This window comes from Stegostoma tigrinum, chromosome 40 (genome assembly GCF_030684315.1).
Source record: "Stegostoma tigrinum isolate sSteTig4 chromosome 40, sSteTig4.hap1, whole genome shotgun sequence".
Lineage (NCBI taxonomy): Eukaryota > Metazoa > Chordata > Chondrichthyes > Orectolobiformes > Stegostomatidae > Stegostoma > Stegostoma tigrinum.
The window spans coordinates 19,889,151-19,914,648 of record NC_081393.1 but is presented as its reverse complement, the minus strand read 5'-3'; the positions used below and the strand labels follow the sequence as shown (position 1 = coordinate 19,914,648).

The 25,498-nt window shown below is 43.9% G+C and overlaps 1 protein-coding gene across 3 annotated transcripts in view; it reads right to left on the bottom strand.

Moving 5' to 3' along the window:
* Positions 1 to 4,144: 4,144 nt before the first annotated feature.
* LOC125461497 (NACHT, LRR and PYD domains-containing protein 3-like) overlaps positions 4,145 to 25,498 on the bottom strand; it is a 98,822-nt gene continuing 77,468 nt past the window's right edge. For all 3 annotated transcript variants that reach the window (XM_048550347.2, XM_048550348.2, XM_048550349.2), the window contains 7 exons: positions 24,658 to 24,744; positions 20,963 to 21,133; positions 20,662 to 20,832; positions 20,236 to 20,406; positions 16,175 to 16,345; positions 9,365 to 9,532; positions 4,145 to 9,205 (listed from right to left, as the gene is read on the bottom strand). In XM_048550347.2, coding sequence (XP_048406304.2) covers positions 9,109 to 9,205; positions 9,365 to 9,532; positions 16,175 to 16,345; positions 20,236 to 20,406; positions 20,662 to 20,832; positions 20,963 to 21,133; positions 24,658 to 24,744 — 1,036 coding nt within the window. In that variant the 3' untranslated portion in view covers positions 4,145 to 9,108. The remainder of the gene's footprint in view (positions 9,206 to 9,364; positions 9,533 to 16,174; positions 16,346 to 20,235; positions 20,407 to 20,661; positions 20,833 to 20,962; positions 21,134 to 24,657; positions 24,745 to 25,498) is intronic.

Here is a 25,498-nt window from a genome sequence, read left to right as displayed (position 1 = left end):
GATGATGCGTTGTATCCGGAGGTTGTTGGGGTGGTGTGTGAGAACGAGGGGGATCCTCTTTGGGCGGTTGTGGCGGGGGCGGGGTATGAGGGATGTGTTGCGGGAAATGCGGGAGACGCGGTCAAGGTGTTGGTGAAGTGGATGAACTGTTCGAGCTCCTCTGGGGAGCAAGAGGCGGCGCCGATACAGTCATCACTGTACCGGAGGAAGAGGTGGGGTTTGTGCACCACCCATGCCCTCCACCTCCTCCAGGACTTCCAATTCCCTGGCCCCCAACACCTCATCTTCACCATGGACGTCCAGTCCCTATACAGCTGCATTCCGCATGCAGATGGCCTCAAGGCCCTCCGCTTCTTCCTGTCCCGCAGGCCCGACCAGTCCCCCTCCACCGACACCCTCATCTGCCTTGCCTGGTCGTCCTCACCCTCAACAACTTCTCTTTTGACTCCTGCCACTTCCTACAGACTAAGGGGGTGGCCATGGGCACCTGCATGGGCCCCAGCTATGCCTGCCTCTTTGTAGGTTACGTGGAACAGTCCCTCTTCCGCACCTACACAGGCCCCAAACCCCACCTCTTCCTCCGGTACATTGATGACTGTATCGGCGCCGCCTCTTGCTCCCCAGAGGAACTCGAACAGTTCATCCACTTCACCAACACCTTCCACCCCAACCTTCAGTTCACCTGGGCCATCTCCAGCACATCCCTCACCTTCCTGGACCTCTCAGTCTCCATCTCAGGCAACCAGCTTGTAACTGATGTCCATTTCAAGCCAACCGACTCCCACAGCTACCTAGAATACGCCTCCTCCCACCCACCTTCCTGCAAAAATTCCATCCCCTATTCCCAATTCCTCCGCCTCTGCCACATCTGCTCCCACGACAAGACATTCCACTCCCGAACATCCCAGATGTCCAAGTTCTTCCAGGACCGCAACTTTCCCCCCACAGTGATCGAGAACGCCCTTGACCGTGTCTCCCGCATTTCCCGCAACACATCCCTCACACCCCGCCCCCACCACAACCGCCCAAAGAGGATCCCCCTCGTTCTCACACACCAGCCCACCAACCTCCGGATACAACGCATCATCCTCCGACACTTCCGCCATCTACAATCCGACCCCACCACCCAAGACATTTTTCCGTCCCCACCCCTGTCTGCTTTCCGGAGAGACCACTCTCTCCGTGACTCCCTTGTTCGCTCCACACTGCCCTCCAACCCCACCACACCCGGCACCTTCCCCTGCAACCGCAGGAAATGCTACACTTGCCCCGACACCTCCTCCCTCACCCCTATCCCAGGCCCCAAGATGACATTCCACATTAAGCAGAGGTTCACCTGCACACCTGCCAATGTGGTATACTGCATCCACTGTACCCGGTGTGGCTTCCTCTACATTGGGGAAACCAAGCGGAGGCTTGGAGACCGCTTTGCAGAACACCTCCGCTCAGTTCGCAACAAACAACTGCATCTCCCAGTCGCAAACCATTTCCACTCCCCCTCCCATTCTTTAGATGACATGTCCATCATGGGCCTCCTGCAGTGCCACAATGATGCCACCCGAAGGTTGCAGGAACAGCAACTCATATTCCACCTGGGAACCCTGCAGCCTAATGGTATCAATGTGGACTTCACCAGTTTCAAAATCTCCCCTTCCCCAACCGCATCCCAAAACCAGCCAGTTCGTCCCCTCCCCCCACTGCACCACACAACCAGCCCAGCTCTTCCCCTCCACCCACTGCATCCCAAAACCAGTCCAACCTGTCCCTGCCTCCCTAACCTGTTCTTCCACCCCCATCCACCTACTAACCTCATCCCACCTCCTTGACTTGCCCGTCTTCCCTGGACTGACCTATCCCCTCCCTACCTCCCCACCTATACTCTCTCCACCTATCTTCTTTTCTCTCCATCTTCGGTCCACCTCCCCCTCTCTCCCTATTTATTCCAGAACCCTCACCCCATCCCCCGCTCTGATGAAGGGTCTAGGCCCGAAACGTCAGCTTTTGTGCTCCTGAGATGCTGCTTGGCCTGCTGTGTTCATCCAGCCTCACATTTTATTATCTTTTCTTGTCCTAACCCTGGTTTTACACTCTTTTTTCTGCCCTCTCTTTCATCCTTCGTTCTAAATCTCATCTGACCTGTATCTCTTTTTTCTCATTCTCTCTATCCATCGCAGTCTCCCTGCAATCTTTCTGTGTCATTTGTTCTCTCTGCCTGACTGTGTCTGTCTCTTTCCCTGGCTTCACACTCTACCCTATTTTGTCTGTCTCTCTCTCTCTCACTGGGCAGTTTCTCTTCCTATCCCTGTTGTTCAGTTTCTCTCTGTGGGATTTTTGTCTGTCATTTGCTGTCCCAGACGTGGCTCACTTTCTCTCCTCCCCTCCCTATCTGTTCCTCTGTTTCTGTCCCCAGGTTCTCTCCCATCCTTTCTATCCTGCTGTCCCTCTCCCAAGGTTGATTTGGACTGTTGCACATTATTAACATGTTGGGATCCTTCTTTTCTGTCACCTGAATTTTACTCCCACTGTTGCCCAAAGTGTGGTTGGGTGGGAGGTAAAGCACCTGTCTCAGGAATGACATGATGTGGTGGTACTGGGGCTGATAAAGTCAACAGAAATAAGGTTATAGTGAGGTTGTTGACTTGCTCACCGAGCTGGCTTGTTTCTGCCCATTTTGTCACCACGCTAGGTGACATCATCAGAAGAGTTTCTGATGAAGCGATGCTATTCTACTCGTTTTGGAATTTGTCCAACTCATCCATCATGATGAGTACTGTCATTTCTGGTTTTGATCTGTATGGGTCTGTATATGGGGTCCAATTCTATACATTTATTGATTGCATTAGGGGTGGAGAACCATGCTTCTAGGAATTCTCATGAGTGTCTCTGTTTGGCTTGGGCTACTATGATTACCTTGTCCCAGTTAAACTCATGGCCTTCATTGTCTGAGTGTACCAATATTGAAGAAGAGTTCATCGTGCTGTTTTGCTTCCAGCTGATGTTTATGTATTCTGATGGCTAGTTTCCTTCTTCTCTGTCCAATATAATGTTTGTGGCAGTCATTGCATTGTATTTTGTAAACCACATTGGTTCTTTATGTTGTGGGAATGGTGTGTCGTAGAGTGGCTGTGGACCACCACGATTCCTACTGGTCTTAGGAGTCTTGTTGTCAGTTCTGATATGTTCCTGATGTGGGGTAGCATGGTCGGTACGTAAGGGTGTACTGTGTCCTCCTGTTGTTGTCTGTTTTGTTGGCATCCGTGCATGTTGTTGTGGGGATATCAGTTTATAGTGAGGATTTTATATAGGTGCTCTTCCTCTTTCCTGTGCAGTTCTGGACTGTCACAGTGTATCCTGGCCTGTTTAAATAGTGTCCTAATGCAGCTTTGTTTCTGGGTGTTGGGGTGGTTGCTGTGGAAGTTGAGGATCTTACACAAATAACTACACTTCCCTCCATCAGGAACATATCAGAACTGACAACAAGACTCCAAGGACTACTAGGAATGGAAGAACAATCTTCAAAGGAAGGGAATTTGATGAGACCATTCAGGGGCAAATCCATAGGAGCTGGACAAGAACCACATCATTTAATGGGAGACAGGTATGATGGGCTGAAAGAACTCCCTCTGTGCTGTGAGACTTCTGTAATTCTGGGACTGGGATCCTGCTGTGCAGAGATGGTTCGTCTCAGGCAGGTCAGTCCAGACTCATTTACCCCTGGCCCTAGAGTGTGGAGCTCAGCAAGGTGCGCTTGTACATGGAGGGTAATAAAGAGGGGCTTTTATCTCGAGGTTGGTAATGGAGAGGATTTGAGGGCAGAAAGGGGGTAAGACAGGAGAAAGAGAGAGCAAAAAGAGAGGAGAGAGAGAAAAGGCACGGATAGAGGAGAGAGAGAGCAGACAGACAGAAGAGAAAGAGAGAAGAAAGAGGGAGAGCAAATCAGAAAGCAGAAAGAGAAAGAGAGAGAGAGTGAGGAAAGGACAGATGATTTTACAGAGAGGGAGAGAGAGAAGGGAAAATGTGAGACAGAGACAAATGTGAGTGAGGAGCGACATGGAGACAGTGAAGAGGCAAGATTCAGCATTCCAGCTGGCCTCAGCTCCCCCTCTCAGACATAAATGAACACAAGATTTTTGCACAAGGTTAATAAAACATAAAACAAACATGCCAAGGCTGGAATTTTAATAAGCTTGAGATATATACAAATGATGATAAATACATTATATAATTGAACAATGTATTTACAATTTAACATTAGACTATTATACAAACAAATATAAGTGTATTACAAAATTGGTCAGAAGTGCATGATAGAGTTGAAGACAAGATTAAGAAACAAATTTTCTTCTTCCCAGCAACATATCAAGGGATATTACAAGATTGTTCCATTTTTTTGTCAACAGTTCATTTGGTCAATGCTGGGAAGGAGCTGCTTGACACAAATTGTGTGAGCGATTTTTAAACTCAGGACAGTGCCAATGACTGCCCACACACCACTGACAGTTATCTCCCTCTGCTGGACCCTCTGAATATCACTCCCTCACACTCAGTCACAGCATGATCACCCTCTGCTGGGGACTGTTAAATGTTAGACAAAGACATTTACAGACACTAATAAACATTTGGGAGGTTCTTCCTAAACTCACTGAAATTTAGCTGAATCAAAATTATCTTACTGAAACATATGAGATCCTGAGGGACAAGGGTGGTGAGTGAGCTCCATTAATTTGACACAAAGATGGCTGAGGGGCTACTGGAGGCCATGGGGGTGGAACAGAGGGATGTATGTTGTTAGAGTTTAGAAGGTTGAGGGGAGATCTAACAGAAACTTACAAGATAATGTATGGCTTAGAAGGGGTGGAGGCTAGGAAGTTGTTTCCATTAGGCGGGGAGACGAGGGCCCGTGGGCACAGCCTTAAAATTAGAGGGGGTAAATTTAAGACTGAAATGAAACGACATTTCTTCAGCCAGAGAGTGGTGGGCTTGTGGAATTCATTGCCACGGAGTGCAGTGGAGGCCAGGACGTTGGATGCCTTCAAGGCAGAGATCGACAAATTCTTGATCTCACAAGGAATCAAGGGCTACGGGGAGAATTGGAGTTGAAATGCCCATCAGCCATGATTTAATGGCGGAGTGGACTTGATGGGCCGAATGGCCTTACTTCCACTCCTATGTCTTAAGCTCTTATGGTTACGGAAGATATGGTTGGCTGAAGGAGTTGTTTGGGAGCATGGATGGGGCATGATAAGGTGATGGAGAATGAGGGGTGTGAGGAATGAGTCACAGAGGGCCTAAAATTGGCACTAAGACTTAAGACCAGGCTTTAAGGAGACATTTCAAAGCTCTTCTCATTGAGATACACTTGAATGAGAAGGTGTACCATTCGTGAGTAACTTCGTGAACGAAACTGGTCAATGCTGTGAAGTTGACGAGCGTGAAGCTGACAAGCATAAGGTTGGTTTTTTACATCAGCAATGGATTATTTTTCAAAAAAGCAGAGAGGGAGAAAGGGACCAGGAGCCTGGGTGTAATTGTCAGTGTCCCATCACAGCCCAGATTGGGTTCACACTGGTGTGCATGCACATGCCTCACCCCATTGGGAAGCAATGAGAGGCATGGAGTGGATAGTCAGAGACTTTTTCCCAGGGTGGAAATGACTATTATGAGGGGGCAGAATTTTAGGGTGACTGGACGAAGATATAGGGGAAATGTCGGAGGTAGGTTCTTCACACAGAGTGTTTGGCATGTGGAATGTGCTGCCGGCAGTGGTTAACGGAATCGGATACTTTAGAGACTTTTAAGCAACTCTTGGATGGGAAAATGGAGGACAGTATAACGTAGGGTATGCAGGGTAGATTGATCTTAGTAGGATAATAGGTCAGCACAACATCATGGACCGAAGGGCCTGTACTGTTCTATGCTTTATGTTTTATGTAATGAGGCTTGGATGACTAACTAACCGTCCAGAGTCAGTGAGAGCACAATGACTTCACAAACTCGACTAAACTTACAACAGACTCTGGGAAGTACTGTAACAACTAAGGGGGTTGAGCACAATTAGGAACAGCATTGCTAATATTACAGTCTTACTATCACTTGTTCATGATCAAAGTTGCAACAGTTGTATTTGTACAGACTTGTGTCTGTAGTGATTGATTGTTCTGGCATTATGGGATACCTGGGTAAATTAATTCATAACCTAAAGACCTCAAATAACACAAGCTTCCTCTGCCATTCAATAGGTTTGAGAACCTTCATTATCAACTCTACTTTCCTGCCGGTTCACCATATCCCTCAGTTCCCCATGTGATGAAAAAAATGTTCCAGTCCTATAGGCCTGTGTTCATGGTTCATTAGAATTAAATTTATTATGGAATGCCAGGGCAACAGAGTTGAGCATTTTGTATCAGAGATAATGGGAACTGCAGATTGTTGGAGAATCCGAGATAACAAAGTGTGGAGCTGGATGAACACAGCAGGCCAAGCAGAATTTTAGGAGCACAAAAGCTGACGTTTCGGGCCTAGACCCTTCATCAGAAAGAGGCCGAAGAGATTACAAGAGAATTGCAGTGGGAGAGAGAGCCCCTGAGGTTAGTCCGGAGGGAGGAGCGTAACTTCTTCAGGTTAGGCATCCCTGGAAGAGGCTTTGCAGTGAGGTTAAAATTGTATCAAAGATAATGGGAGCTGCAGAAAAATTTCAGATGAAGAGTCTAGGCCCAAAATGTCAGCTTTTGTGCTCCTAAGATGCTGCTTTGCCTACTGTGTTCATCCAGCTCCACACTTTTTGTTATCTCCAATTTTCAGCATTTTGTCCAGATTGATTTCACAAATACTCAAAAGGGAAAATCAGGAGGACAAAAGGGGGAGATGAAAAAGCTTTGGAAAATATTGCTAAGGAGAATCTAAAGGGATTCTATAAATACACCAAGGACAAAAGAATAAGTAGGGAGAGAATGATGTCTCTTAAAGCTCAAAAAGGCCTCTTAAGAGATCATCAATTTGTGGGACCGCAGGAGATGGGTGAGACATTAAATGGGTATTTCACACCAATGTTTACTGTGGAGAGGAGATGGTAGATACAGAATTTGGGGAAATAAATAGTGATAGCTTGAAAAGTGTCCATGTTACAGAACTGGTGGTGCTCAGTGTCTTAAAATGCATAAAGGTGGTTAAATCTCTTGGACCTGACCAGAGATACCCTAGAACCTTGTGGGAAGCTAGGGAAGAGGCTGCTGGGCTCTTGTGGAAACATTTGTATCATCGATAGCCACGGGTGAGGTGCTGGAAGACTGAGGTTAGCTAATGTGGTGCCATCATTTTAGAAAGGTTGAAAGGAAAAGCCAGGAAACTACAGATTGATGGGTAAGTCGTTAGGGGAACGGATTCTGAGGGACAGGATTTACATGTATTTGGAGAGGCAGGGACTGATTAGGGATAATCAACATGGCTTTGTCGGTGGGAAATTGTGTCTTACTAACTTGATTCAGTTTTTTGAAGAAGTGACAAAGAAGACTGATGAAGGCAGAGCAGTGGACGCTGTCTGTATGGACTTCAGTAAGGCATTTGACAAGGTTCCGCATGATAGACTGGTCAGCAAGGTTAGATCACAAGGAATACAGGAAGAACTTGTCATTTGGATACAAAATTGGCTCAAAGGTAGGGGGCAGAGGGTGGTGTTGGAGGCTTGCTTTTCAGACTGGACGCCTGTGACCAGCAGTGTGGCACAACAATTGGTGCTGTGTCCACTGGTTCTTGTTATTATATAGTGATTTGGATTTGAATATAGGAGAAAAGGTGAGTAGATTTGCAGATGACACAAAGATTGGTGGCATAGTGGACAACAAAGGTTACCTCTGAGTACAATGGGACCTGGATCTGACAGGCAAATGCACCGAAGACTGGTAGATAGAGTTTAATTTAGATAAATGTGAGGTGGTCCATGTTGGCAAGGAAAATCAGGGCAGGATTTATACACTTAACGGCAAAGTCCTGGGGAGGGTTGCCAAAAAAGGAGACCTCAGGTACAGGTTCATAGTTCCTTAAAAGTGGAGTCACAAGTAAACAGCGTGTGAAGGCAGTATTTGGTAACCTTGCCTTAATTGGTCAGTGCACTGAGTATAGAAGTTGGGAGGTCATGTTGTGGTTGTATAGGACATAGGTTAGGCCACTTTTGAAATGCTACGTTCAATTCTGGTCTCTGTGCTCTAGGAAGGATATTGTGAAACTTGAAAGTGTTCAGAAGAGATGGAGTAGGATTTTGCCAGGGTTGGAGGCTAGAGGGAGATGGTGAAAAGGCTGGGGCTATTTTCCCTGGAGTGTCGGAGGCTGAGGGGTGACTTTACAGAAGTTCATAAAATCATGTGGGGTATGGGTAGGGGAGTCCAAAACTAGAAGGCATAAGTTTGAGGTGAAAGGGGAAAGATTTAAAAAGGGACCTAAGGGGCAGAGGATGGTGCGTGTTGGAATGAGACGCCAAAGGAGGTAGCGAAGGCTGGTATAATTACAACATTTAAAAGGCATCTGGATGGGTATACTAAAGGAAGGTTTACAAGGATATGGGCCTGATGCTTGCTAAAGAGATGAGATTAATTTAGAATATTTGTTCAGCATAGACAAGTTCGACCAAAGGGTCAATTTCTGTGCTGTGCATCTCTATGACTCTATAACTCCATATGCTGCAAATACAGCATTGTGGGGTCAGGCCCCTGAGTCTTGCGACTCTGTGGCTGGGCCTCTGTTCTCTCAGTGGGTGGTGACGCTCACTCAGCTCAAGCTGGGAATGGCCAACAGGGTTCCAGCTTGCAAAAACAAAGTTGCTAGAAAAGCTCAGCAGGTCTGGCAGCATATGTGAAGGTAAAAAAAAATAGTTAACGTTTCGGGTCTGGTGACCTTTCCTCAGAACAGTTCTTAGGAAGGGTCACAGGACCCGAAATGTTAATTCTGTTTTTCCCATCACAGATGCTGCCAGGCCTGGTGAGCTTTTCTAGCAACTTTGCGTTTGTTCCTGATTTACAACATCCACAGTTCTTTCAGTTTTTATTCCAACTTTGAGCACTGGGTGACTATAGTTGAGGGACAGAGAATCAAACAAAATTTATGTGACATGGGTAATTAACGTGCTGACAACACCACATTGAGTCCACGTCTTGTACCCTGGAGTGACTGAAGTTGATTTTTTCCATTTGAACTGAATTTATTCTCCCACAGTCTGAAAGAGATTAAACAGATCACACAGATTGAACAGCGGTGTCTAAAATGACCGAGGTTATTGTTTCAATCATAATTACCGACAATTATCGACTAAGTGAGTGACTGACTTAGATTTGGACTTTAGTAATTAATGCAAACATGAACATAAATCACTCACTCGATCCGTGCTAGTCCAGTGCAGTTTATTATGATGCGGCAGAGTGCAGGGACTGATTTATCAGTGAAAGAGTTGTACTCCAGATTCAGCTCTGTCAGTGTGCAGTTTGAATTAAGGGCAGATGCAAGATCGCCAGTACAAGAATCTGAGAGACGGTTATCATCCAGCCTGGGGATCAGACAGAGAAGGAACAGAAATCAGGGTCCATCGCAAGGATTTATTAATATTACTGTTACTGATACAATAATGACAGTTTTCTATTAGTAACTCTACTAAAAGAGAGACAAACTTGCTACTAGTCGCGACTCAAAGACAAACTAAAAGGCTTTGCAGCCTTTTAAATACTTTAGAAATGTAATCACTGGTGCACCGTAGTAAAAGCCACTGGCAAATTGCACACTCATCTCACAAATAGGAAAGTGACAATTGTTGAGATATGACCTGAAGAGGGAACAGACTGAATGAGCAAGCAACCAGGACGTAGAACATGGAATTGTATCCATCATCAGCCTAACCTGCAGCATGTCCAATAATTTATCAGAACTTGCCGAATTCTCTTGTAAAACAATCAGACAGTTGACTGCTGCTACCTATCCATTTCAGTCTGGAGATCTCTCGATTTCCAGCATCTGTTTTAAAACTGCAATATCAATCCTCAGTCTTTACTTTCCCATATTGTATTTCACTGAGCGTATATCATGACAAAGTGACATATTATCAATGAGTATTGCTGCTGATCCCTTTTTGGAAATTTTTCCAATACTTTTTCCGAAATCCAGTGATCCGAAATTCCAGTTCTGAAGAAGGATCGCTGGATTCAAGGTGTTAACTTTGCTCTCTCTCCAAAGACGATGCCAGACCAGCTGAGTTTCTTAGCCAGAAGTCACATGACCAGATTATCGTCTATAAGAACTGTGGATGCTGTAAATCAGGAACAAAAAAACAAAGTTGCTGGAAAAGCTCAGCAGGTCTGGCAGCATCTGTGAAGGAGAAAAGAAAAGAGTTAACGTTTTGGGTCCAGTGACCCTTCCTCAGAACTGTTCGTCAGCTCTGAGGTTGGGTCACCGGACTCAAAATCTTAACTGTATTTTTTTTCTCCTCCACAGATGCTGCCAGACCTGCTGAGCTTTTCCAGTAACTTTGTTTTTGTTCCAGATTATAGTCCAAAAGGTTTATTTGAAATCACAAGCTTTTGGAGTGGTGCCAGTAAAATATAACTGAGACTACTGTTAACTTAAGACAACCCAGTTTTCACAAGACAGATCTGGAAAGTACAAAATTTTAGAAGCATCCTTTAGGCCAGATCCATATTTGTTTAATTTACAGAGGAGGAAGAAACATTTCTCTCTTAAACTAATCTCCCTGCAGAAATTATTCTGATCTACAGCTGTAATATAAATTCATTTATCATTTTTCTATTCAGTAAGTAAGGATTGTACCCGGGTACCTTTGTACCCAAGATGGTGCTGCAAATGGCGACATATGAATTTTCTTGAACTCATTTGATACGTAACAATAAATCTAATTCAATTCAAATGCAGCTTTAATTTCAATTACAGTCATAGAGATATACAGTAGAGAAACAGAACCTTCAGTCCAAATAGTCTGTGCCGACCAGATAACCTAAACTGATCTAGTCCTACTTGCCAGTGTTTGGTTCACATCCCTCCTTAATTCATGCACCCACTCAAATGCTTTTAAATGCTGTAATTGCCTCATGATTTTATAAACCGCTATGAGGTCACTCCTCAGCCTCCAATGCTCGGGGGGGGGGGGGGGGGGGGGGGAGGGGGGAGAGGTTGCGGCGCAGGGGACATCTGGCATATTCAGAGTCCCCCTACAGCTCAAAGCTTCCAATCCTGGCAATATCCTTGTAAATCCTTTCTGAATCCTTTGAAGTTTAACAGCGTCTTTCCTATAGCAGGGAGACTAGGACTAAATGCAGCATTCCGAAAGTGGCCAAAGTAACATCCCATACAGCTGCAACATTACATCCCAACTTATAAACTCAATGTGCCGATCAATGAAGGCAAGTGTACCAAAATGCATTCTTCACTATTGTGTCTATCTGTGGCTGCACCTTCAAGGAACTACGAACCAGTACCCCACGTCTCTTTGTTGGTAACACTCCTCAGAACCCTACCACTATGTGCGTAAATTCTGACCTGATTGCCTTATCAAAATGCAACACCTCATATATATCTAAACTAAACTTCTTCTGCACATCTGATCAAGGTCCTGTTGTATTCTGAGATAATCTTCGTTGCTGTCCACTACACCATTATTTTGGTGTCATCTGCAAACTTACTAACCATACCTCCTATATTCACATCTAAATCATTTATACAAATGGCAAAAAGCAGTGGACCCAGCACCAAATCTGGTGACACACCGCTGGTCACAAGCCTCCAGTCCAAAAAGCAACTGTCTACCACCACCCTCTGCCTCCCATCTTTAAACTAATATTTATATCAAATTGGCTAGCTCACTCTGCATTCCATATAATCTACTCTTGTTAGCCAGTGTACCACACAGCATCTTGTCGAATGCTGTGAAGTCCACATGGACAACATCTACCTTTGTATCTAAAGCCTTGCTTTACTCTTCTGAACCCCATCAGCTGACACTGTTTCTATGCATGTCCACCACGGTGATCAGCTCGTTGACTCCTAGTTTTTCATCTATACACTCCAAATTCTCTCCAGCATTGTATTTCTTGGCATCTTTTATTAACTTCTATTCTACTTAGTTCATTACCACAAAGACTTCCTAAATCATGTGGGCTTCTGCTCCCGGTGCATTTCCAGGTTTGCCCTATATTGCTTATCCTTGTTAAGCAACAGCCTCTGTTTTTTTCTGGACTGCTCCTGGTTGATCTAATCTACCTATTAATAGGATTTATTTCAACAGATCCTGATCTCTTTGAAAACACATGCTCTCTCCTGGATTCAGCCTACATGCTGTGGATCAAATGTTCTGAGAAACCTTCCATCTTTATACTTTATGTTCCTAATTCACAAGCCTACCCTCCTGCCCTTCATCCAAACATTCATTCAACTTCCATATTTTCCAGTGGGTTTTGCTGCTGTACTTAAAATAGTCAGATTTGTCCATTGAATACCTCTTCGGTTAATCATTTGACTATAGTAAGCACTTTAATTAGTCGTCCGTTTGGACCAATGAGCTCATAATGACAATAAGGACCGATGTGTCCATCATCAGACAAACTGCACATTTTTTTTGCATTCAAATTATTTGGGTGGCGCTGGCTAGACCAACATTTATCGCTCACCCAAAACTATCCAGAGGGCAGTTAAGAGGCAGTTACATTGCTGTGAGTACACAGTGACATGTAGGTGAGACCAGATAAAGACTGCAGTTTCCTTCCCTTAAAAGGACATTGCTGGTCCACCAATCAACAGCGGTTTTCTGAAACCCGAAAGAGCAAAAACAGGAATTGTTGGAAAAGCTCAGGAGATCTGGCATCACCTTGGTCAGAAATCAGAGTTAATGTTTTGGGTCGAGTGATCTTCCCTCGGAACTGATGGTAGTGAGGAAAACGTCAGTTTATAACAGTGGTTTCAGCCATCATCAGATTCTTAATTCCAGATTTTAATTCAATCTGAAGTCATCTGTCATGACAAGATTCGAACCCAGGTCCCCAGAATATTACCTGGATAAATAGTCTTGCAATAACTCCACTAGGCAATACCTCCCCAGTTAAGGCAGTTCTATCTTCACAGCTGTGCAACATTAAGACAGTTCCTCGTCATTTTCTATAACATCTTCAGAAATTTGTAATCAATACCAAACAACCTTGAAGAGTGTACTTAAACAGTTTGTTCCATGCGGTACTTTTCCAATTTATCAACAGCCTTCCCTGAGCATAGGGTCAGAGTTGTACAACGTACAAACAGATGCTTCGGTCCAACTCGTACATGCCAACCAGATACCCTAAATTAATCTGGTCCCAGGTGCCAACATTAGGCCCAAACCCTTACTGTTCATGGAATCATCCAGACACCTTTTAAATGCTAAAATTGTACCAGCCTCCACCTCTTCCTCTGGCAGCTCATTCCATACATGCTCCATCTTCTGCACAAAAAAGTTGCTCCTTAGGTCCCTTTTCAAAATCTTTCCCCTCTCACCTTAAACCTGAGAAGAAGGCCTGGGCTATTCAGTCTATCTATGCCCCCTTCATGATTTTATAAACCTCTACAAGGTCACCCCTTAGCCTCTGATGATGCTGGGAAAATAGTCCCAGACTATTCAACCTTCCTACAGTTCAAACTCTCCCAGCCCTAAACATTCTTGTGAATCTTTTCTGAACCCTTTCAAGTTTCACAACATTTCTCCTTCCCTAGGGGTCTCCGTTCTTTAAGTTCCTCTCTCTGAAAATTAATCATATCTCCCCGATTTTAACTGGCATCACCTTGTATCTTGCTGACCGAGTTATTTAAGGCTTTGGGTTCATTGAAAGTCTTTCAGCCTACATGCTGTGAATCAAATGTTTTGAGAAAGTAGAACTAATTGTAGCCCCTCCCCAGGCAGTGGGAAGATTACTCATTATTGAGAATCTGAGATAACAAGGTGTAGAGCAGGATGAGCACAGCAGGCCAAGCAGCATCAGAGGAGCAGGAAGGCTGATGTTTCGGGCTTAGACCCTTCTTCAGAAGGAGGGTCTAGGCTGGAAACGTCAGCCTTCCTGCTCCCCTGATGCTGCTTGGTCTGCTGCGCTTATCCAGCTCTACACCTTGTTATCACAGGCGATTCTGTGTTTTGTTAACACGAATTGGCTATAATACAATTGATGAATAGTGGATGCTGTTTGGATAATGCAAACTTTCTGCTGTACAGGTATAGCAATTTTCTATAGCGATTTCCCTATAACGCAATTTTCTACAGCACCATTTGCTTCAGCGCGAGGTCACACAAGAACACAACTATTGCATTGTAGAAGATCTATCTGTGTATCCTCCCACCACCTGCAACAAATTCTGAGCATGTCTACAGCACTTTGGTGCAAACAATCACTTACAGCTTGGTCGATTTGCGAAACGTTGATTCAATATTTTACATTTTACGGCATGGCTCCTTTCTAAAAAAGCTTTCAGTTGCTATTTATCATACCTTTTATGTTCATATTCATGTACATGTCATTGAATGGATCACTGACAAACCTCCTCATTAGTAGCGAGACATTTTGTCAGTGACTCGAGTCAGTATCTATCCAGATTTCCATTACCTTATCCACGGTTATTATTCCCACCTTTACGATGCTTTGTTGTTAACTTACACAATCTGTTTGCTAAGTCTAAATATCTTGAAGGTTGGGAATCTGTTAAGTTCTTTACCACAGAGGTCTGTTGAGCTCGCCTGTTCCAGCCTCCCTTCCTCTGCAGGCTGCCCCCTCCAAACTCCCTTCCTGCAGGCCGTCCCCTCCAGCCCTACTCTAGTCATGCTGACTGCTGTCACCCTTCTGCTTGCTATTCATCCAGTCAGACACTGCTTCCCTGCCATGTTTGCAGCAGGAACCAGTTGGCACAGTGGCCCGGTCTTCAGTACTGCTGCCTCACAGTGCCAGGGACCCACCCTCGAACGAATGCGTGGAGTTTGAACATTCTCACAATGTTGACATAGGTTTCCTCCCAAAGATGTGCAGGTGAGGTGGAGTGGTCTTGCCAAATTGCTTATTGTGGCCAGGGGTGTGCAGGCTCGGTGGGTTAGCCATGGGAAATGCAGGGTTACAGGGATAGGGTAGGGGGATAGTTCAGGATAGGATGCTCTTCAGAGGGTCAGCGTGGACTCAATGAGCTGAATGGGCTGCTTCCACATTGCAGGGATTCTATGATTCAGCCTGTGATAGGCTGAGTAGCTCCTTGCAGGTTCTAACTCCTCCAGGTACAGGGTAGTGTTTGTCTGATTGGTGCCTCCATGAGTGACTTTCCCCGATCAATCTTCCCACTTTTGGCAAAAATCCCCCTGCCACCACCACCGACTCACCACCACCCCCCCAACCACCGTGCCCCACCCCAACCCAGTGTATTTTGCGTGTTGCTGAGTTTACTGACATCCTCTGGCTCCTGATTAAGCAATATCTTGATTTCAAGTCTATTCTTTTTATGAGTTCCGACCACGGTCTTACCCTTCTGTTTCTTTGTAATCTCTTCCAGCACTACTACTCTCTGTGATATCTAACACCTTTGAACAAGCTTTTGGCCACGGGACATAACGTGTCTTTGATCAGTTCAGTCTCATTTGTAATTTTACAGTGCTCCTGTGAAGTGATGTGGGTCTTTTCATGACAGTAAAAAGGTGAACAGCAGTTGTTTTATCAATTTCTCTCCCAGACACTGCTGTGGAAGCTAATGAGTCTGATAAAAGAATCCACTTAATGTTTTGTTGGAGGCCATAACATTTCACTGGCAGCCGGTCATTGTCTCCTTGTTCAGAAGAAGCTGACTTTGATTTAAATATTGGCCAGGATGATGTTGTAACTCACCTGGTCTTCTTCAAAACAGAGTGCCATAGTACCATTTAAATTCACCAGGGGGAACACACAGGTTGCCAGTTTAAAGTGTTTCTCGAACAACATTTGTGACAGTGCAGCACTCACTCTATACGTCATTGACTGTCAGCCTCAATTTTTGTGCTTGGGTATCTGGGGCGACACTTGAATCCACAGCCTTCTGATTCAGCAGCATGGATGCTATTATTAATCACTTGGCCACTTTAAATAAGATTATGACTGATTGTGGGCTGTGCAAATACCAGTTAATGAAAACAATTAAACGTATTCAGGATGCTTACCGCAGTTTCTGAATTTTGCATTTTGACTTCCCCAGAGCTGCAGACAGAAGCTTCACTCCTGAATCACATAATTTATTATGGCCCAGATCCAACTCGATCAGTGAACAGTTTGAACTGAGAGCACAGGCTAGATCCTTCATACTTGAAGCTGAGATCCCATTTTCCGAGAGGCTGGGGACCAAACAGTAGTAAGGGTATACATAAAAATGCAACAGACATTCATCACTGATCAGGTGTACCCTAGAACACTGTGGGAAGCTCAGGAAGTGATTGCTGGGCCCCTGGCTGAAATATCTGAACCATCGATAGTCGCAGGTGAGGTGCCACAGACTGGAAGTTGGCTAAGATTGGTGCCATTATTTAAGAAAGGTGGTAAGGAAATGCGAAGAACTATCGACCAATGAGCCTGACATCAGTGGTGGGCAAGTTGTTGAAAGGTTCCTGAGGGACAGGATTTACGTGTATTTGGAAAGGCAAGGACTGGTTCGGAATAGTCAACTTGGCTGTGTGCATGGGACACATTGTCTCACTAACTTAAGGGACTGAGTTTTATGAAGAAGAAACAAAGACAATTGAAGAAGGCATGCCAGTGGGCATGATCCATATGGAGCTCAGTAAGATGTGCAACAAGTTTCCTTATAGTAGACTGGTTAGCAAGTTTAGATCACATGGAATACAGGGAGAACTAGCCATTTGGATGCAGAACTGGCCTGAAGGTAGGAGACAGAGGGTTGTGATGGAGGGTTGCTTTTCAGGCCAGCAGGGTACCAAAAGGATTGGTGCCGCGTCCACTGCGTTTCATCATTTACATAAATAATTTGTATGTGAACTTGGAAATATAGCTAGTAAGTTTGCAGATGATACCAAAATTGGAGATGTAATTGTTAGCCAAGAAGGTTAGCCCAGAGTGCAAGGGGACCTTGATCACATGGACCAAAGAGCAAAGGAGAGGCAGATGGAGCTTAATTTAGATAAATGTGAGGTACTGCATTTTGAAAAAGCAAATCAGGGCAGGACTTATTATACACTTAATGGTAAGATCTGCTTGTGTTGTTGAACAAAGAGACCTTCAAGTACAAGGTCACAGTTCCTTGAAGGTGGAGTCCCAAATAGACATTTGGAAGGTATTTGGTATGTCTTTACTGGTCAGTGCATTGAGTATAAGAGTTAAGATGTCATGTTGCAGCTGTACAGGATGCTGGTGAGGGCACTTTTGGAATATTGCATTCAATTCTGGTCTCTCTGCTACAGGAGGATGTTGTGAAATTTGAAAGGGTTCAAAAAGATCTTGCGAGGTTTGGAGGGTTTGAGCTATAGGGAGAGGCGGAGTAAGCTGGGTATGTTTTCCCTGGAGTGTCGAAGTCTCAGGAGTGGCCTTACAGAGGTTTATAAAATCACGAGGTGCATGGATAGGGTGAATAGACAAAGTCTTTTCCCTGGGGTGAAGCAGTCCAAAACTAGACAGTTTAAGGTGAGGGGGAAAGATTTAAAAGGGATCCAAGCACACAAAGGGTGGTGTATGTATGGAATGAAGTGCCCGAGGACGTGGTGGGGGATGGTACAATTATAACTTTTAAAAGCATCTGGATGCGTTTGAGTAGGAAGGGGTTAGAGGGATGTGGGCCAAATGCTGGGAAATGGGGCTAGATTAATCTGGTTGGAATGGACAAGTTGGATCAAAGATTCTGTTTCAATGCTGCGCAGCTCTTTGACTACAATAACTCTGTATTTAGCAATAAAACTATTACTGTATACAATGTACATCTGGAGATGAATTTTCCAGTCACAGTACACAATCTGAGATGAATGAGCCAGTGAATTACAGCTATTGGAGAGTGTACTGTCCCATCTACAGGCCATTCTGGATGTGACTGGGCGACAGGTAGTGACCACTATTTGATTTCAGATGGTGGGGAGCCTGTTATACATCTTAAAGGATCTATCAATGCACCTTTTCTGCAGATGACTGGAACTTTACTGTCAGCAGATGGATCCCATGATCCCAGGTGATCAGAGTGAGTGAGTTGCAGGGGAGGCTCTACACATTCACCAAGTTAAGCCAACTCTCTCAAAACCACCCGCCATATTTGAAACATAGGTAATATTGCTGGCACTAGTTTTCCTGTAAATGAAGTGCATCAGTGTAATCAGGGCCTGGCTGCTGTGATCCCTTTCTAGTTATTATTTTCAGAAAGCTTCTAAAGGCACCTCCATCTCTCAAATACACATCTCCAGTTCCATTCTGACTATGACCCATAGAAAACCCAGGCAGACATGAGGAGAAAGTGTAAACTCCACAAAGACAGTTGCCTGAGGGTGAAATTGAACCCGGGTTCCTGGCGCTGTGAGGCAGCAATACTAACCACTGGTCAACGTATCAGTGCAAGAGGACTTCCTGTTGGTCCTACATGTTCAATTTGCCCAAATGCCTCCAATATGCTAACTGGATACATAACTGGCTTAACGGCAGGAGATAAAGAGTGGTGGTAGACAGGGTTGCTTTTCAGACTGGAGGTCTGTTACCTGTGGTGTTCCACAGGGATTTGTTCTGGGTCCTCTTTCATTCATCATTTATATTCATGATTTTGTTGAGAATATAGAAGGCATGATTAGTAAGTTTGCATACGACACCAAAATTGGTGGCATTGTAGGCCATGAAGAAGGTTTTCTAAAATTACAAAGGGATCTTGATCAAATGAATCAATGGACTGAAAAACGGCAGATGGAGTTCAATCTGGATAAATGCAAGTGCTGCATTTTGGTAGACAAGGGTAGAGTTTACAGTGGTAGGGCCTTGGGTCGTGCTGTAGAACAGAGAGACTGAGGGGTGCAGGTACATAATTCTTTGAAGTTTGCGTCACATAAAGATGAGGTGGTTACAAAGGCATTTGATGAGCTTGCCTTCATTATTCAAAGTATAGGAGTTGGCAAATCATGTTGGGGTTGTACAGGACATTGGGTGAGGCCTCTCCTGAAATACTGTGTCCAGTTTTGGTCACCCAGTTATAGGAAAGATATTATTAAGCTGGAGAGGGTTCAGAAGAGATTTACCAGAATGTGGTCAGGATGGAGGGTTTGACCAAAAAAGAAACGCTGGCCAGGCTGGGACGTTTTTCATGGAGCATAGGAGGTTGAGAGGCAACTTTATAGAAGTTTATAAAATGATGAAGGGTGTAGATAGAGTTAACAGTAGTTGTCTTTTCCCTAGAATGGGCTACTTCAAGGTAAGAGGAGAGAGGTGAAAGGCGGCAAGAGGCAATTTTTTTTTCAAAAACTCAGACCGTGGTTCACATGTGGAATGAACTTCCTGAAGAAGTGGGAGGCATGGTAGTTCAGTGGTTAGTATTGCTGCCTCACAGCGCCAGGAACCCGGGTTCAATTTCACCCTCAGGCAACTGTCTTTGTGGAGTTTACACTTTCTCCTCATGTCTGCATGCGTTTTCTATGGGTGCTCTGGTTTCCTCCCACAATCCAAAGATGTGCAGGTTAGTTGGATTGGTGATGGGAAATGCAGGGCTTTAGGATAGTGGGAAGGGATGCTCTTTGGACGGGTATGGACGTGATGGGCCAAATAGCCTGCTTCCACGTTGTAGGGATACTACAGCATGAGTTTGAAAAGATACTTGGATAAATATATGAACAGGAAAGGTTTGGAGGGATATGGGTCAGCAGCAGGCAGGTGGGATTAGTTTAGTTTAGGATTATGTTCGGCATGGGCTGGATGGACTGAAGGGTCTGTTTCCTGCTTTATTCTATGATACTATCTGACCAGAAATCTTGGAGATAGTTAATTAACTTGCTGCCTCATAACAGTAATTTCTAATGTCTGAAGATAGCAATTCTGCGTTCCCAATTTGAAATTAATACCAATGTTGGAATAAGAGATAAAATATAGCTCCAGAAGTGCTTTATTACTCACTGAAAATAATATCCTCTACATTATCAGTAATCATGCTGTTATTGAACATTGCATAGATCGTGCTTAGTGCGAGCACTCTTACTGAGACTAAAAATAACAGTCCGGTTCTCAACCTCAAAATAAATCTCAGACTGGTACGTACCGCAATTTCTGTACTTTACAGTTGGGATTGCCCAGAACTTCAGACAGTGCTTTTACTCCTGAATCCCCCAGTTTATTATAACCCAGGTTTAGAATGGTCAGTGCCGGGCTTGCACTGAGAGTTGAAGCTAGATCGTCGGCACAAGAGGTTGTGAGACCAACTTCTTTCAGTCTGACAATCAAGAAAGACAGTTCATTTAAATGAGTATCTCAAAGCTTATTAATAACACTGTTACTGATCCTTCTTAGTAGGAATATGCTTCATACTACCAATAAGATAGCGTGTATTAAAACAATTACTGATGGCAATGTTTATGAATAGCACTGACTAAAAACAACGCTGCATTTATTCATAGCATTAATGATTTAATGAGGTGGTGTCAGGTGTCTAGTTATGAGAACCCCAATCTCACAATCAGGTACTTACATCAATTCGTGTATTATACAGTCTGGGTTCCTCAAAGCTGCAGACAACAGTTTCACTCCTGAATCATTCAGCTTGTTATTACTCATGTCCAAACTTGTCAGTGACTGGTTTGTACTGAGAACAGAGATGAGGTCCTCGACACAAGAAGCTGAGAGACCGTCATCAGCCAAGCTGGAATTGAAAGACAGTATGGATCCAGATAAATCCTAGCGTTTGTCAATAATGCTATTATTGAAAGGAAAAAATATGTAGACTGTCAGACAATTAGATATTACAAACACAGGCTGAGTTTAGTACTTACTGCAATTTCTGTATTTTACAGTTAGGGTTCCTCAGAGCTACAGACAGTAATTTCAATCCAGAATCTCCCAGTTTGTTATTACCCAGATACAGCACAGTCAGCGACCTGTTCACGTTGAGTGCAAAGGCAAGATCTCCAGCACAAGAATCCGTCAGGTTGTTTTCCTCCAGGCTGAAGAGAAAAGCAGGAAAGAGAAGGGTAGTTGGGGTGGTTACAGTGGAGGAGATGGTGCAGCAGACAAAGAAAAATCGCATCAGTGAGAGTAACCGCCGAACGTCTATTAAAATCATCATTATACTTTTAATAATGTACTGTATCTGAATCGATACAGAAACCATAGCAAAACCTTCAAAAGGTTGAAGATATTTAGGAGCTAGCTAGCTAGGAAAGGTGAAAGGGCAAATCTGTTACAGATGAAATTGGTAGAAGAGAAAGAGATGACTTTGTTCTAGAAGTCATGAATTTAGGCAGAATCTTATAATTGTATGAATAATGCATTGTTCAGTAGAATTTAGGAGGGAGGCAGTAGCGTAGTCACTGGACAAGCAACCAGAAGCCCAGGCCAATGTTCTGGGGACTCGGGGGTTTGAATCTCACCATGACAGAGAGAAATTTGAATTCAATAATGAGCTGGTCTACTGGTGATCGTTGGAAAATCACATCTGTAGATCTCTGCGACTGATTCATCATTGACCCTGGACTGGCTGCTGTGCACCCAACAATCCGGTTCACCAATACCCTTTACGGAAGGAAATGTGAGGTCCTTACTTGGCCCTGCCCACATGTGACACCAGACAATGAGGATGACTTTGTTCTTTTCTCAAATAGTCTAATCAATTAAGCACAGATAAAGACAAAACTGTAGATGGCTGTACTCAGACTTCCAAAAGATATTGGACAAGGCATTACAGCAAAAGATTAAACTGCAATACAAGAGGTTGTTGTAATATATGAGCATGGATAAAGAATTAGTTATGACTCAGCAAACAGAATAGGCATGAAGCATCATTTTTGGGTTCGCATGGTATGATTAATAGATTTTGATTGGGATAAGTGCTTCAGGTTCTCAAATGTTCAGCTTGCATTAATGATTTAGATGAAGGAATCAAAAGTATGGCCGTTTGCTGATAATAGAGATTTGGACCTAAGAAAGTTGCTAGGAGATACAGACAAAGGCAAGTTAATAAGTGTGCAAAAAATTGGCAGATGGAGTGTAATGTGGGTAAATGTGAACTTCAGCAGGAGAAATAGATTGGGGGCATATATTATTTAAATGATAGATTACAGAACTCTGACATATGAGGATTTAGAGTTCCCTGATACATCAACTTCATAAAGGTAGGATGCAATAAGAGCAAGTGAAAGGTAGCAAATGGAATGCTGGTCGTTGCAAGGGGAGTGGATTGTAGAAGTAGAAATGTTATGCTAGACTTGTATAGAACATTGGTGAGACACATCTGGAGTAATAGATGCAGTTTTGGCCTTTTATTTACAGAAAGGATGCAAATGATTTACAAACAGTTCAGAGAAGATTCACTTGACTTTATGATGAAAGGTTGGAGAGGCTGGACCTGCATCCATTGGAGGTTACAAGAATTAAAGGTGAACTAATTGAAACATTTTATAGCCTGAGGAAATTGACAGGGCGTATGCTAAAAGAATGTTTCTCCTCGTGGAGAAAAAGGCATAGAGATTAAAAATAAGGGGTCTCTCGGTTAAGATGGAAAGGAGGGATTTTACCTCTCTCAGAGGGTCATGATTCTTTCGAACTCATTTCCTCAGAAGGTTCTGCATGGTAGGCTAATTGGTAAATTTAGGTCACATGAGATTCAGGGTGAAGTTGCCAGTTGGATACATAATTGGCTTAACAGCAGGAGAGAGAGAGAGAGAGAGTATTGTTGGGGGGTTGGTTTCCGACTGGAGGTCTGTGACCAGCAGTGTTTCACAAGGATCAGTTCTCGGTCTGCTTTTGTTTGTCATTTACATAAACGATTTCGATGGTTAGCAAGTTTGCAGATGGCACCAAAACTGGTAACACTGTAGGCAGTGAAGGTTTTCTAAAATTACAAAGGGATCTTGACTAAATGGGTCGATGGGCTGCGAAATGGAAGAACCTTCAGGAACACTAACATTCAGATGAATCTGGGTATGCAGGTCCACAGTTCCCTGAAAGTAGAAACACAGGTAGTCAAGGTGATTAACAAGGCATTTGACATGCTTGCCTTCATCACCCGGAGCATGGAGTACAAGAGTTGGTAAAACACATTGCATTCTGAAGAAGGGTCTAGGCCCGAAATGTCAGCTTTCCTGCTCCTCTGATGCTGGTTTGCCTGCTGTGCTCATCCAGCTGTACACCTTGTTTCACAGCTATATAAAACCCTCGTTAGGCCGCATTTGGAATATTGTGCGCAGTTTTGGTCACCATACTACCAGAAGACGTGGAAGCTTCGGACAGAGTACAGAGAAGGTTCACCTGGGTGTTGCCTGGTCTCCAGGGCATTGTCTATGAGGAAAGGTTAAAAAGATGAGAATTTTTTTCACTGGAAAGATGGTGGCTGAAGGGAGGCCTGATAGAGGTCTACAAAATTATGAGAAATGTACATAGGGTGGATAGCCAGAGGCTTTTTCCCCAGGGTTGAAGTTTCAGTTACAAAGGGCCACAAAGTTCAAGTTCAGAGGGGGAGAGACTGAGGGAGATGTGCGAGGGAAATGTTTTTACACCGAGTGGTAGTAGCCTGGAACGCATTCCCAAAAGAGATGGTGGAAGTGGGCACATTGAAGATATTTAAGAGGCACCTAGATGGGTACATGAATAAAGAGGGAATAGAGTCCTTTGAGTTATAGGAGTTGGGAAATCATATTAAGGTTCTATAGGATATTAGTGAGGCCTCTTCTGGAATTCTGTGTCCAGTTCTGGTCATCCAGTTGTAGGAAGAATACTGTCAAGCTGGATAGGGTTCAGAAGAGATTTACTAGGACGTTGCCAGCTGTAGAAGGTTTCATTTATAAAGAAAGGCTGGATAGCCTGGAATGTTTCTTACTGGAGCATAGGAGGTTGAGAGGTAACCTGTTTATAAAATAATGAGGGGTATAGATCAAGTTGATGGTAGTTGTCTTTTCCGTAAGATGGGAAATGTCAAGACTAGGGGTCACATTACGCCGAGAAGAGAGAGATTTAAAAAATATGTAAGAGGCAATATTTACACACAGGATGCACCACGAGTGGAATGAATTTCCTGAGGCAGTGGTGGATGCAAGTACAATTACAACATTAAAACAACATTTGGATAAGTACAAAAATAGGAAAGGTTTGGAGGAATATGAGCCAGGAGCAGGCACGTGGCACCAGTTTAGTTTGGGATTATGTACGGCATGGACTGGTTGGACTGAAGGATCTGCTTCTATACTGCATGACTCTGGACTCTAGAAAGCAGTGGCCAAAGTGTCAGTGAATATTTTTGAGGGAGAGATAGATGGATCTCATCTGATGAGGGACACAACGGTTATGACAGAGGAGGAAATGTGCTGTTGAAAGCACACAATCACATCAGCCATGCTCTTATGATGGGCAGGCCTGTAGACCCTAATGGACAACTCCTGCCCCTAATTCATATGTTTGCATGTGCAGATACAGTGCACTTCATCCAGCATCCAGTTTTTAGTAAACAAACAATCTCACAAATCTCTTAACTTACCTCAGTTCTTCTATTTTACAGTCAGGATTCCTCAGAGCTGCAGAGAGTAATTTCACTCCTGAATCTCCAAATTCATTAAAACTTAATCTAAGCATGAGAGTTAGAAACAAATTAAAATCAAGCCTTGGATGAAACTTAAATCACAGCAATTTACTGTAGATGCTGGAAATCCGAAATAACAGGAAATGCTGGAGTAACTCAGTAGGTCTGGCAGCTACTATAGAGAAGAGAGAGAGGAGAGGGAGAGAGAGAAAGAGTTAACATTTAGAATTCAGCACGACACTTTTTCAGAACTGGACGGTACTTGTTTGTCGTGGATATTGCAAATGCATTAAAAAGAGTTTAAAAAGATAATGAGATAACAAAGCACAGAGCTGGATGAACACAGCAGGCCAAGCAGCATCAGAGGAGCAGGAAAGCTGACGTTTCGGGTCTAGACCCTTCTTCAGGGTAAAGAAGGATATTCTGTTTCCACTAGTTGATGTGTCAGTAACAATTTCAACACTGACATCAAGAGACTAGGAGTGAGATGAGTGAGGTGAAGAAGATGAAGAAGGGCCTCCACCCAAAACGTCAGCTTTCCTGCTCCTCTGATGCTGCTTGGCCTGCTGTGTTCATCCAGCTCTACACTTTGTTATCTCAGGTTCTCCAGCATCGGCAGTTCCTACTATCTCTTAAAAAGATAATGGGTGGCTTTTCCTGGCACTCGCAAACAATATAATTCTACACAACTTTCTAGATGTTCAGAAATTATCAAATAAATGCAGTTTTTAAATCCCTCAAATGGCCTCAGCCTATTTTGACTTGCTGATGTCAAAATTAATATATTAGATCTTAACAA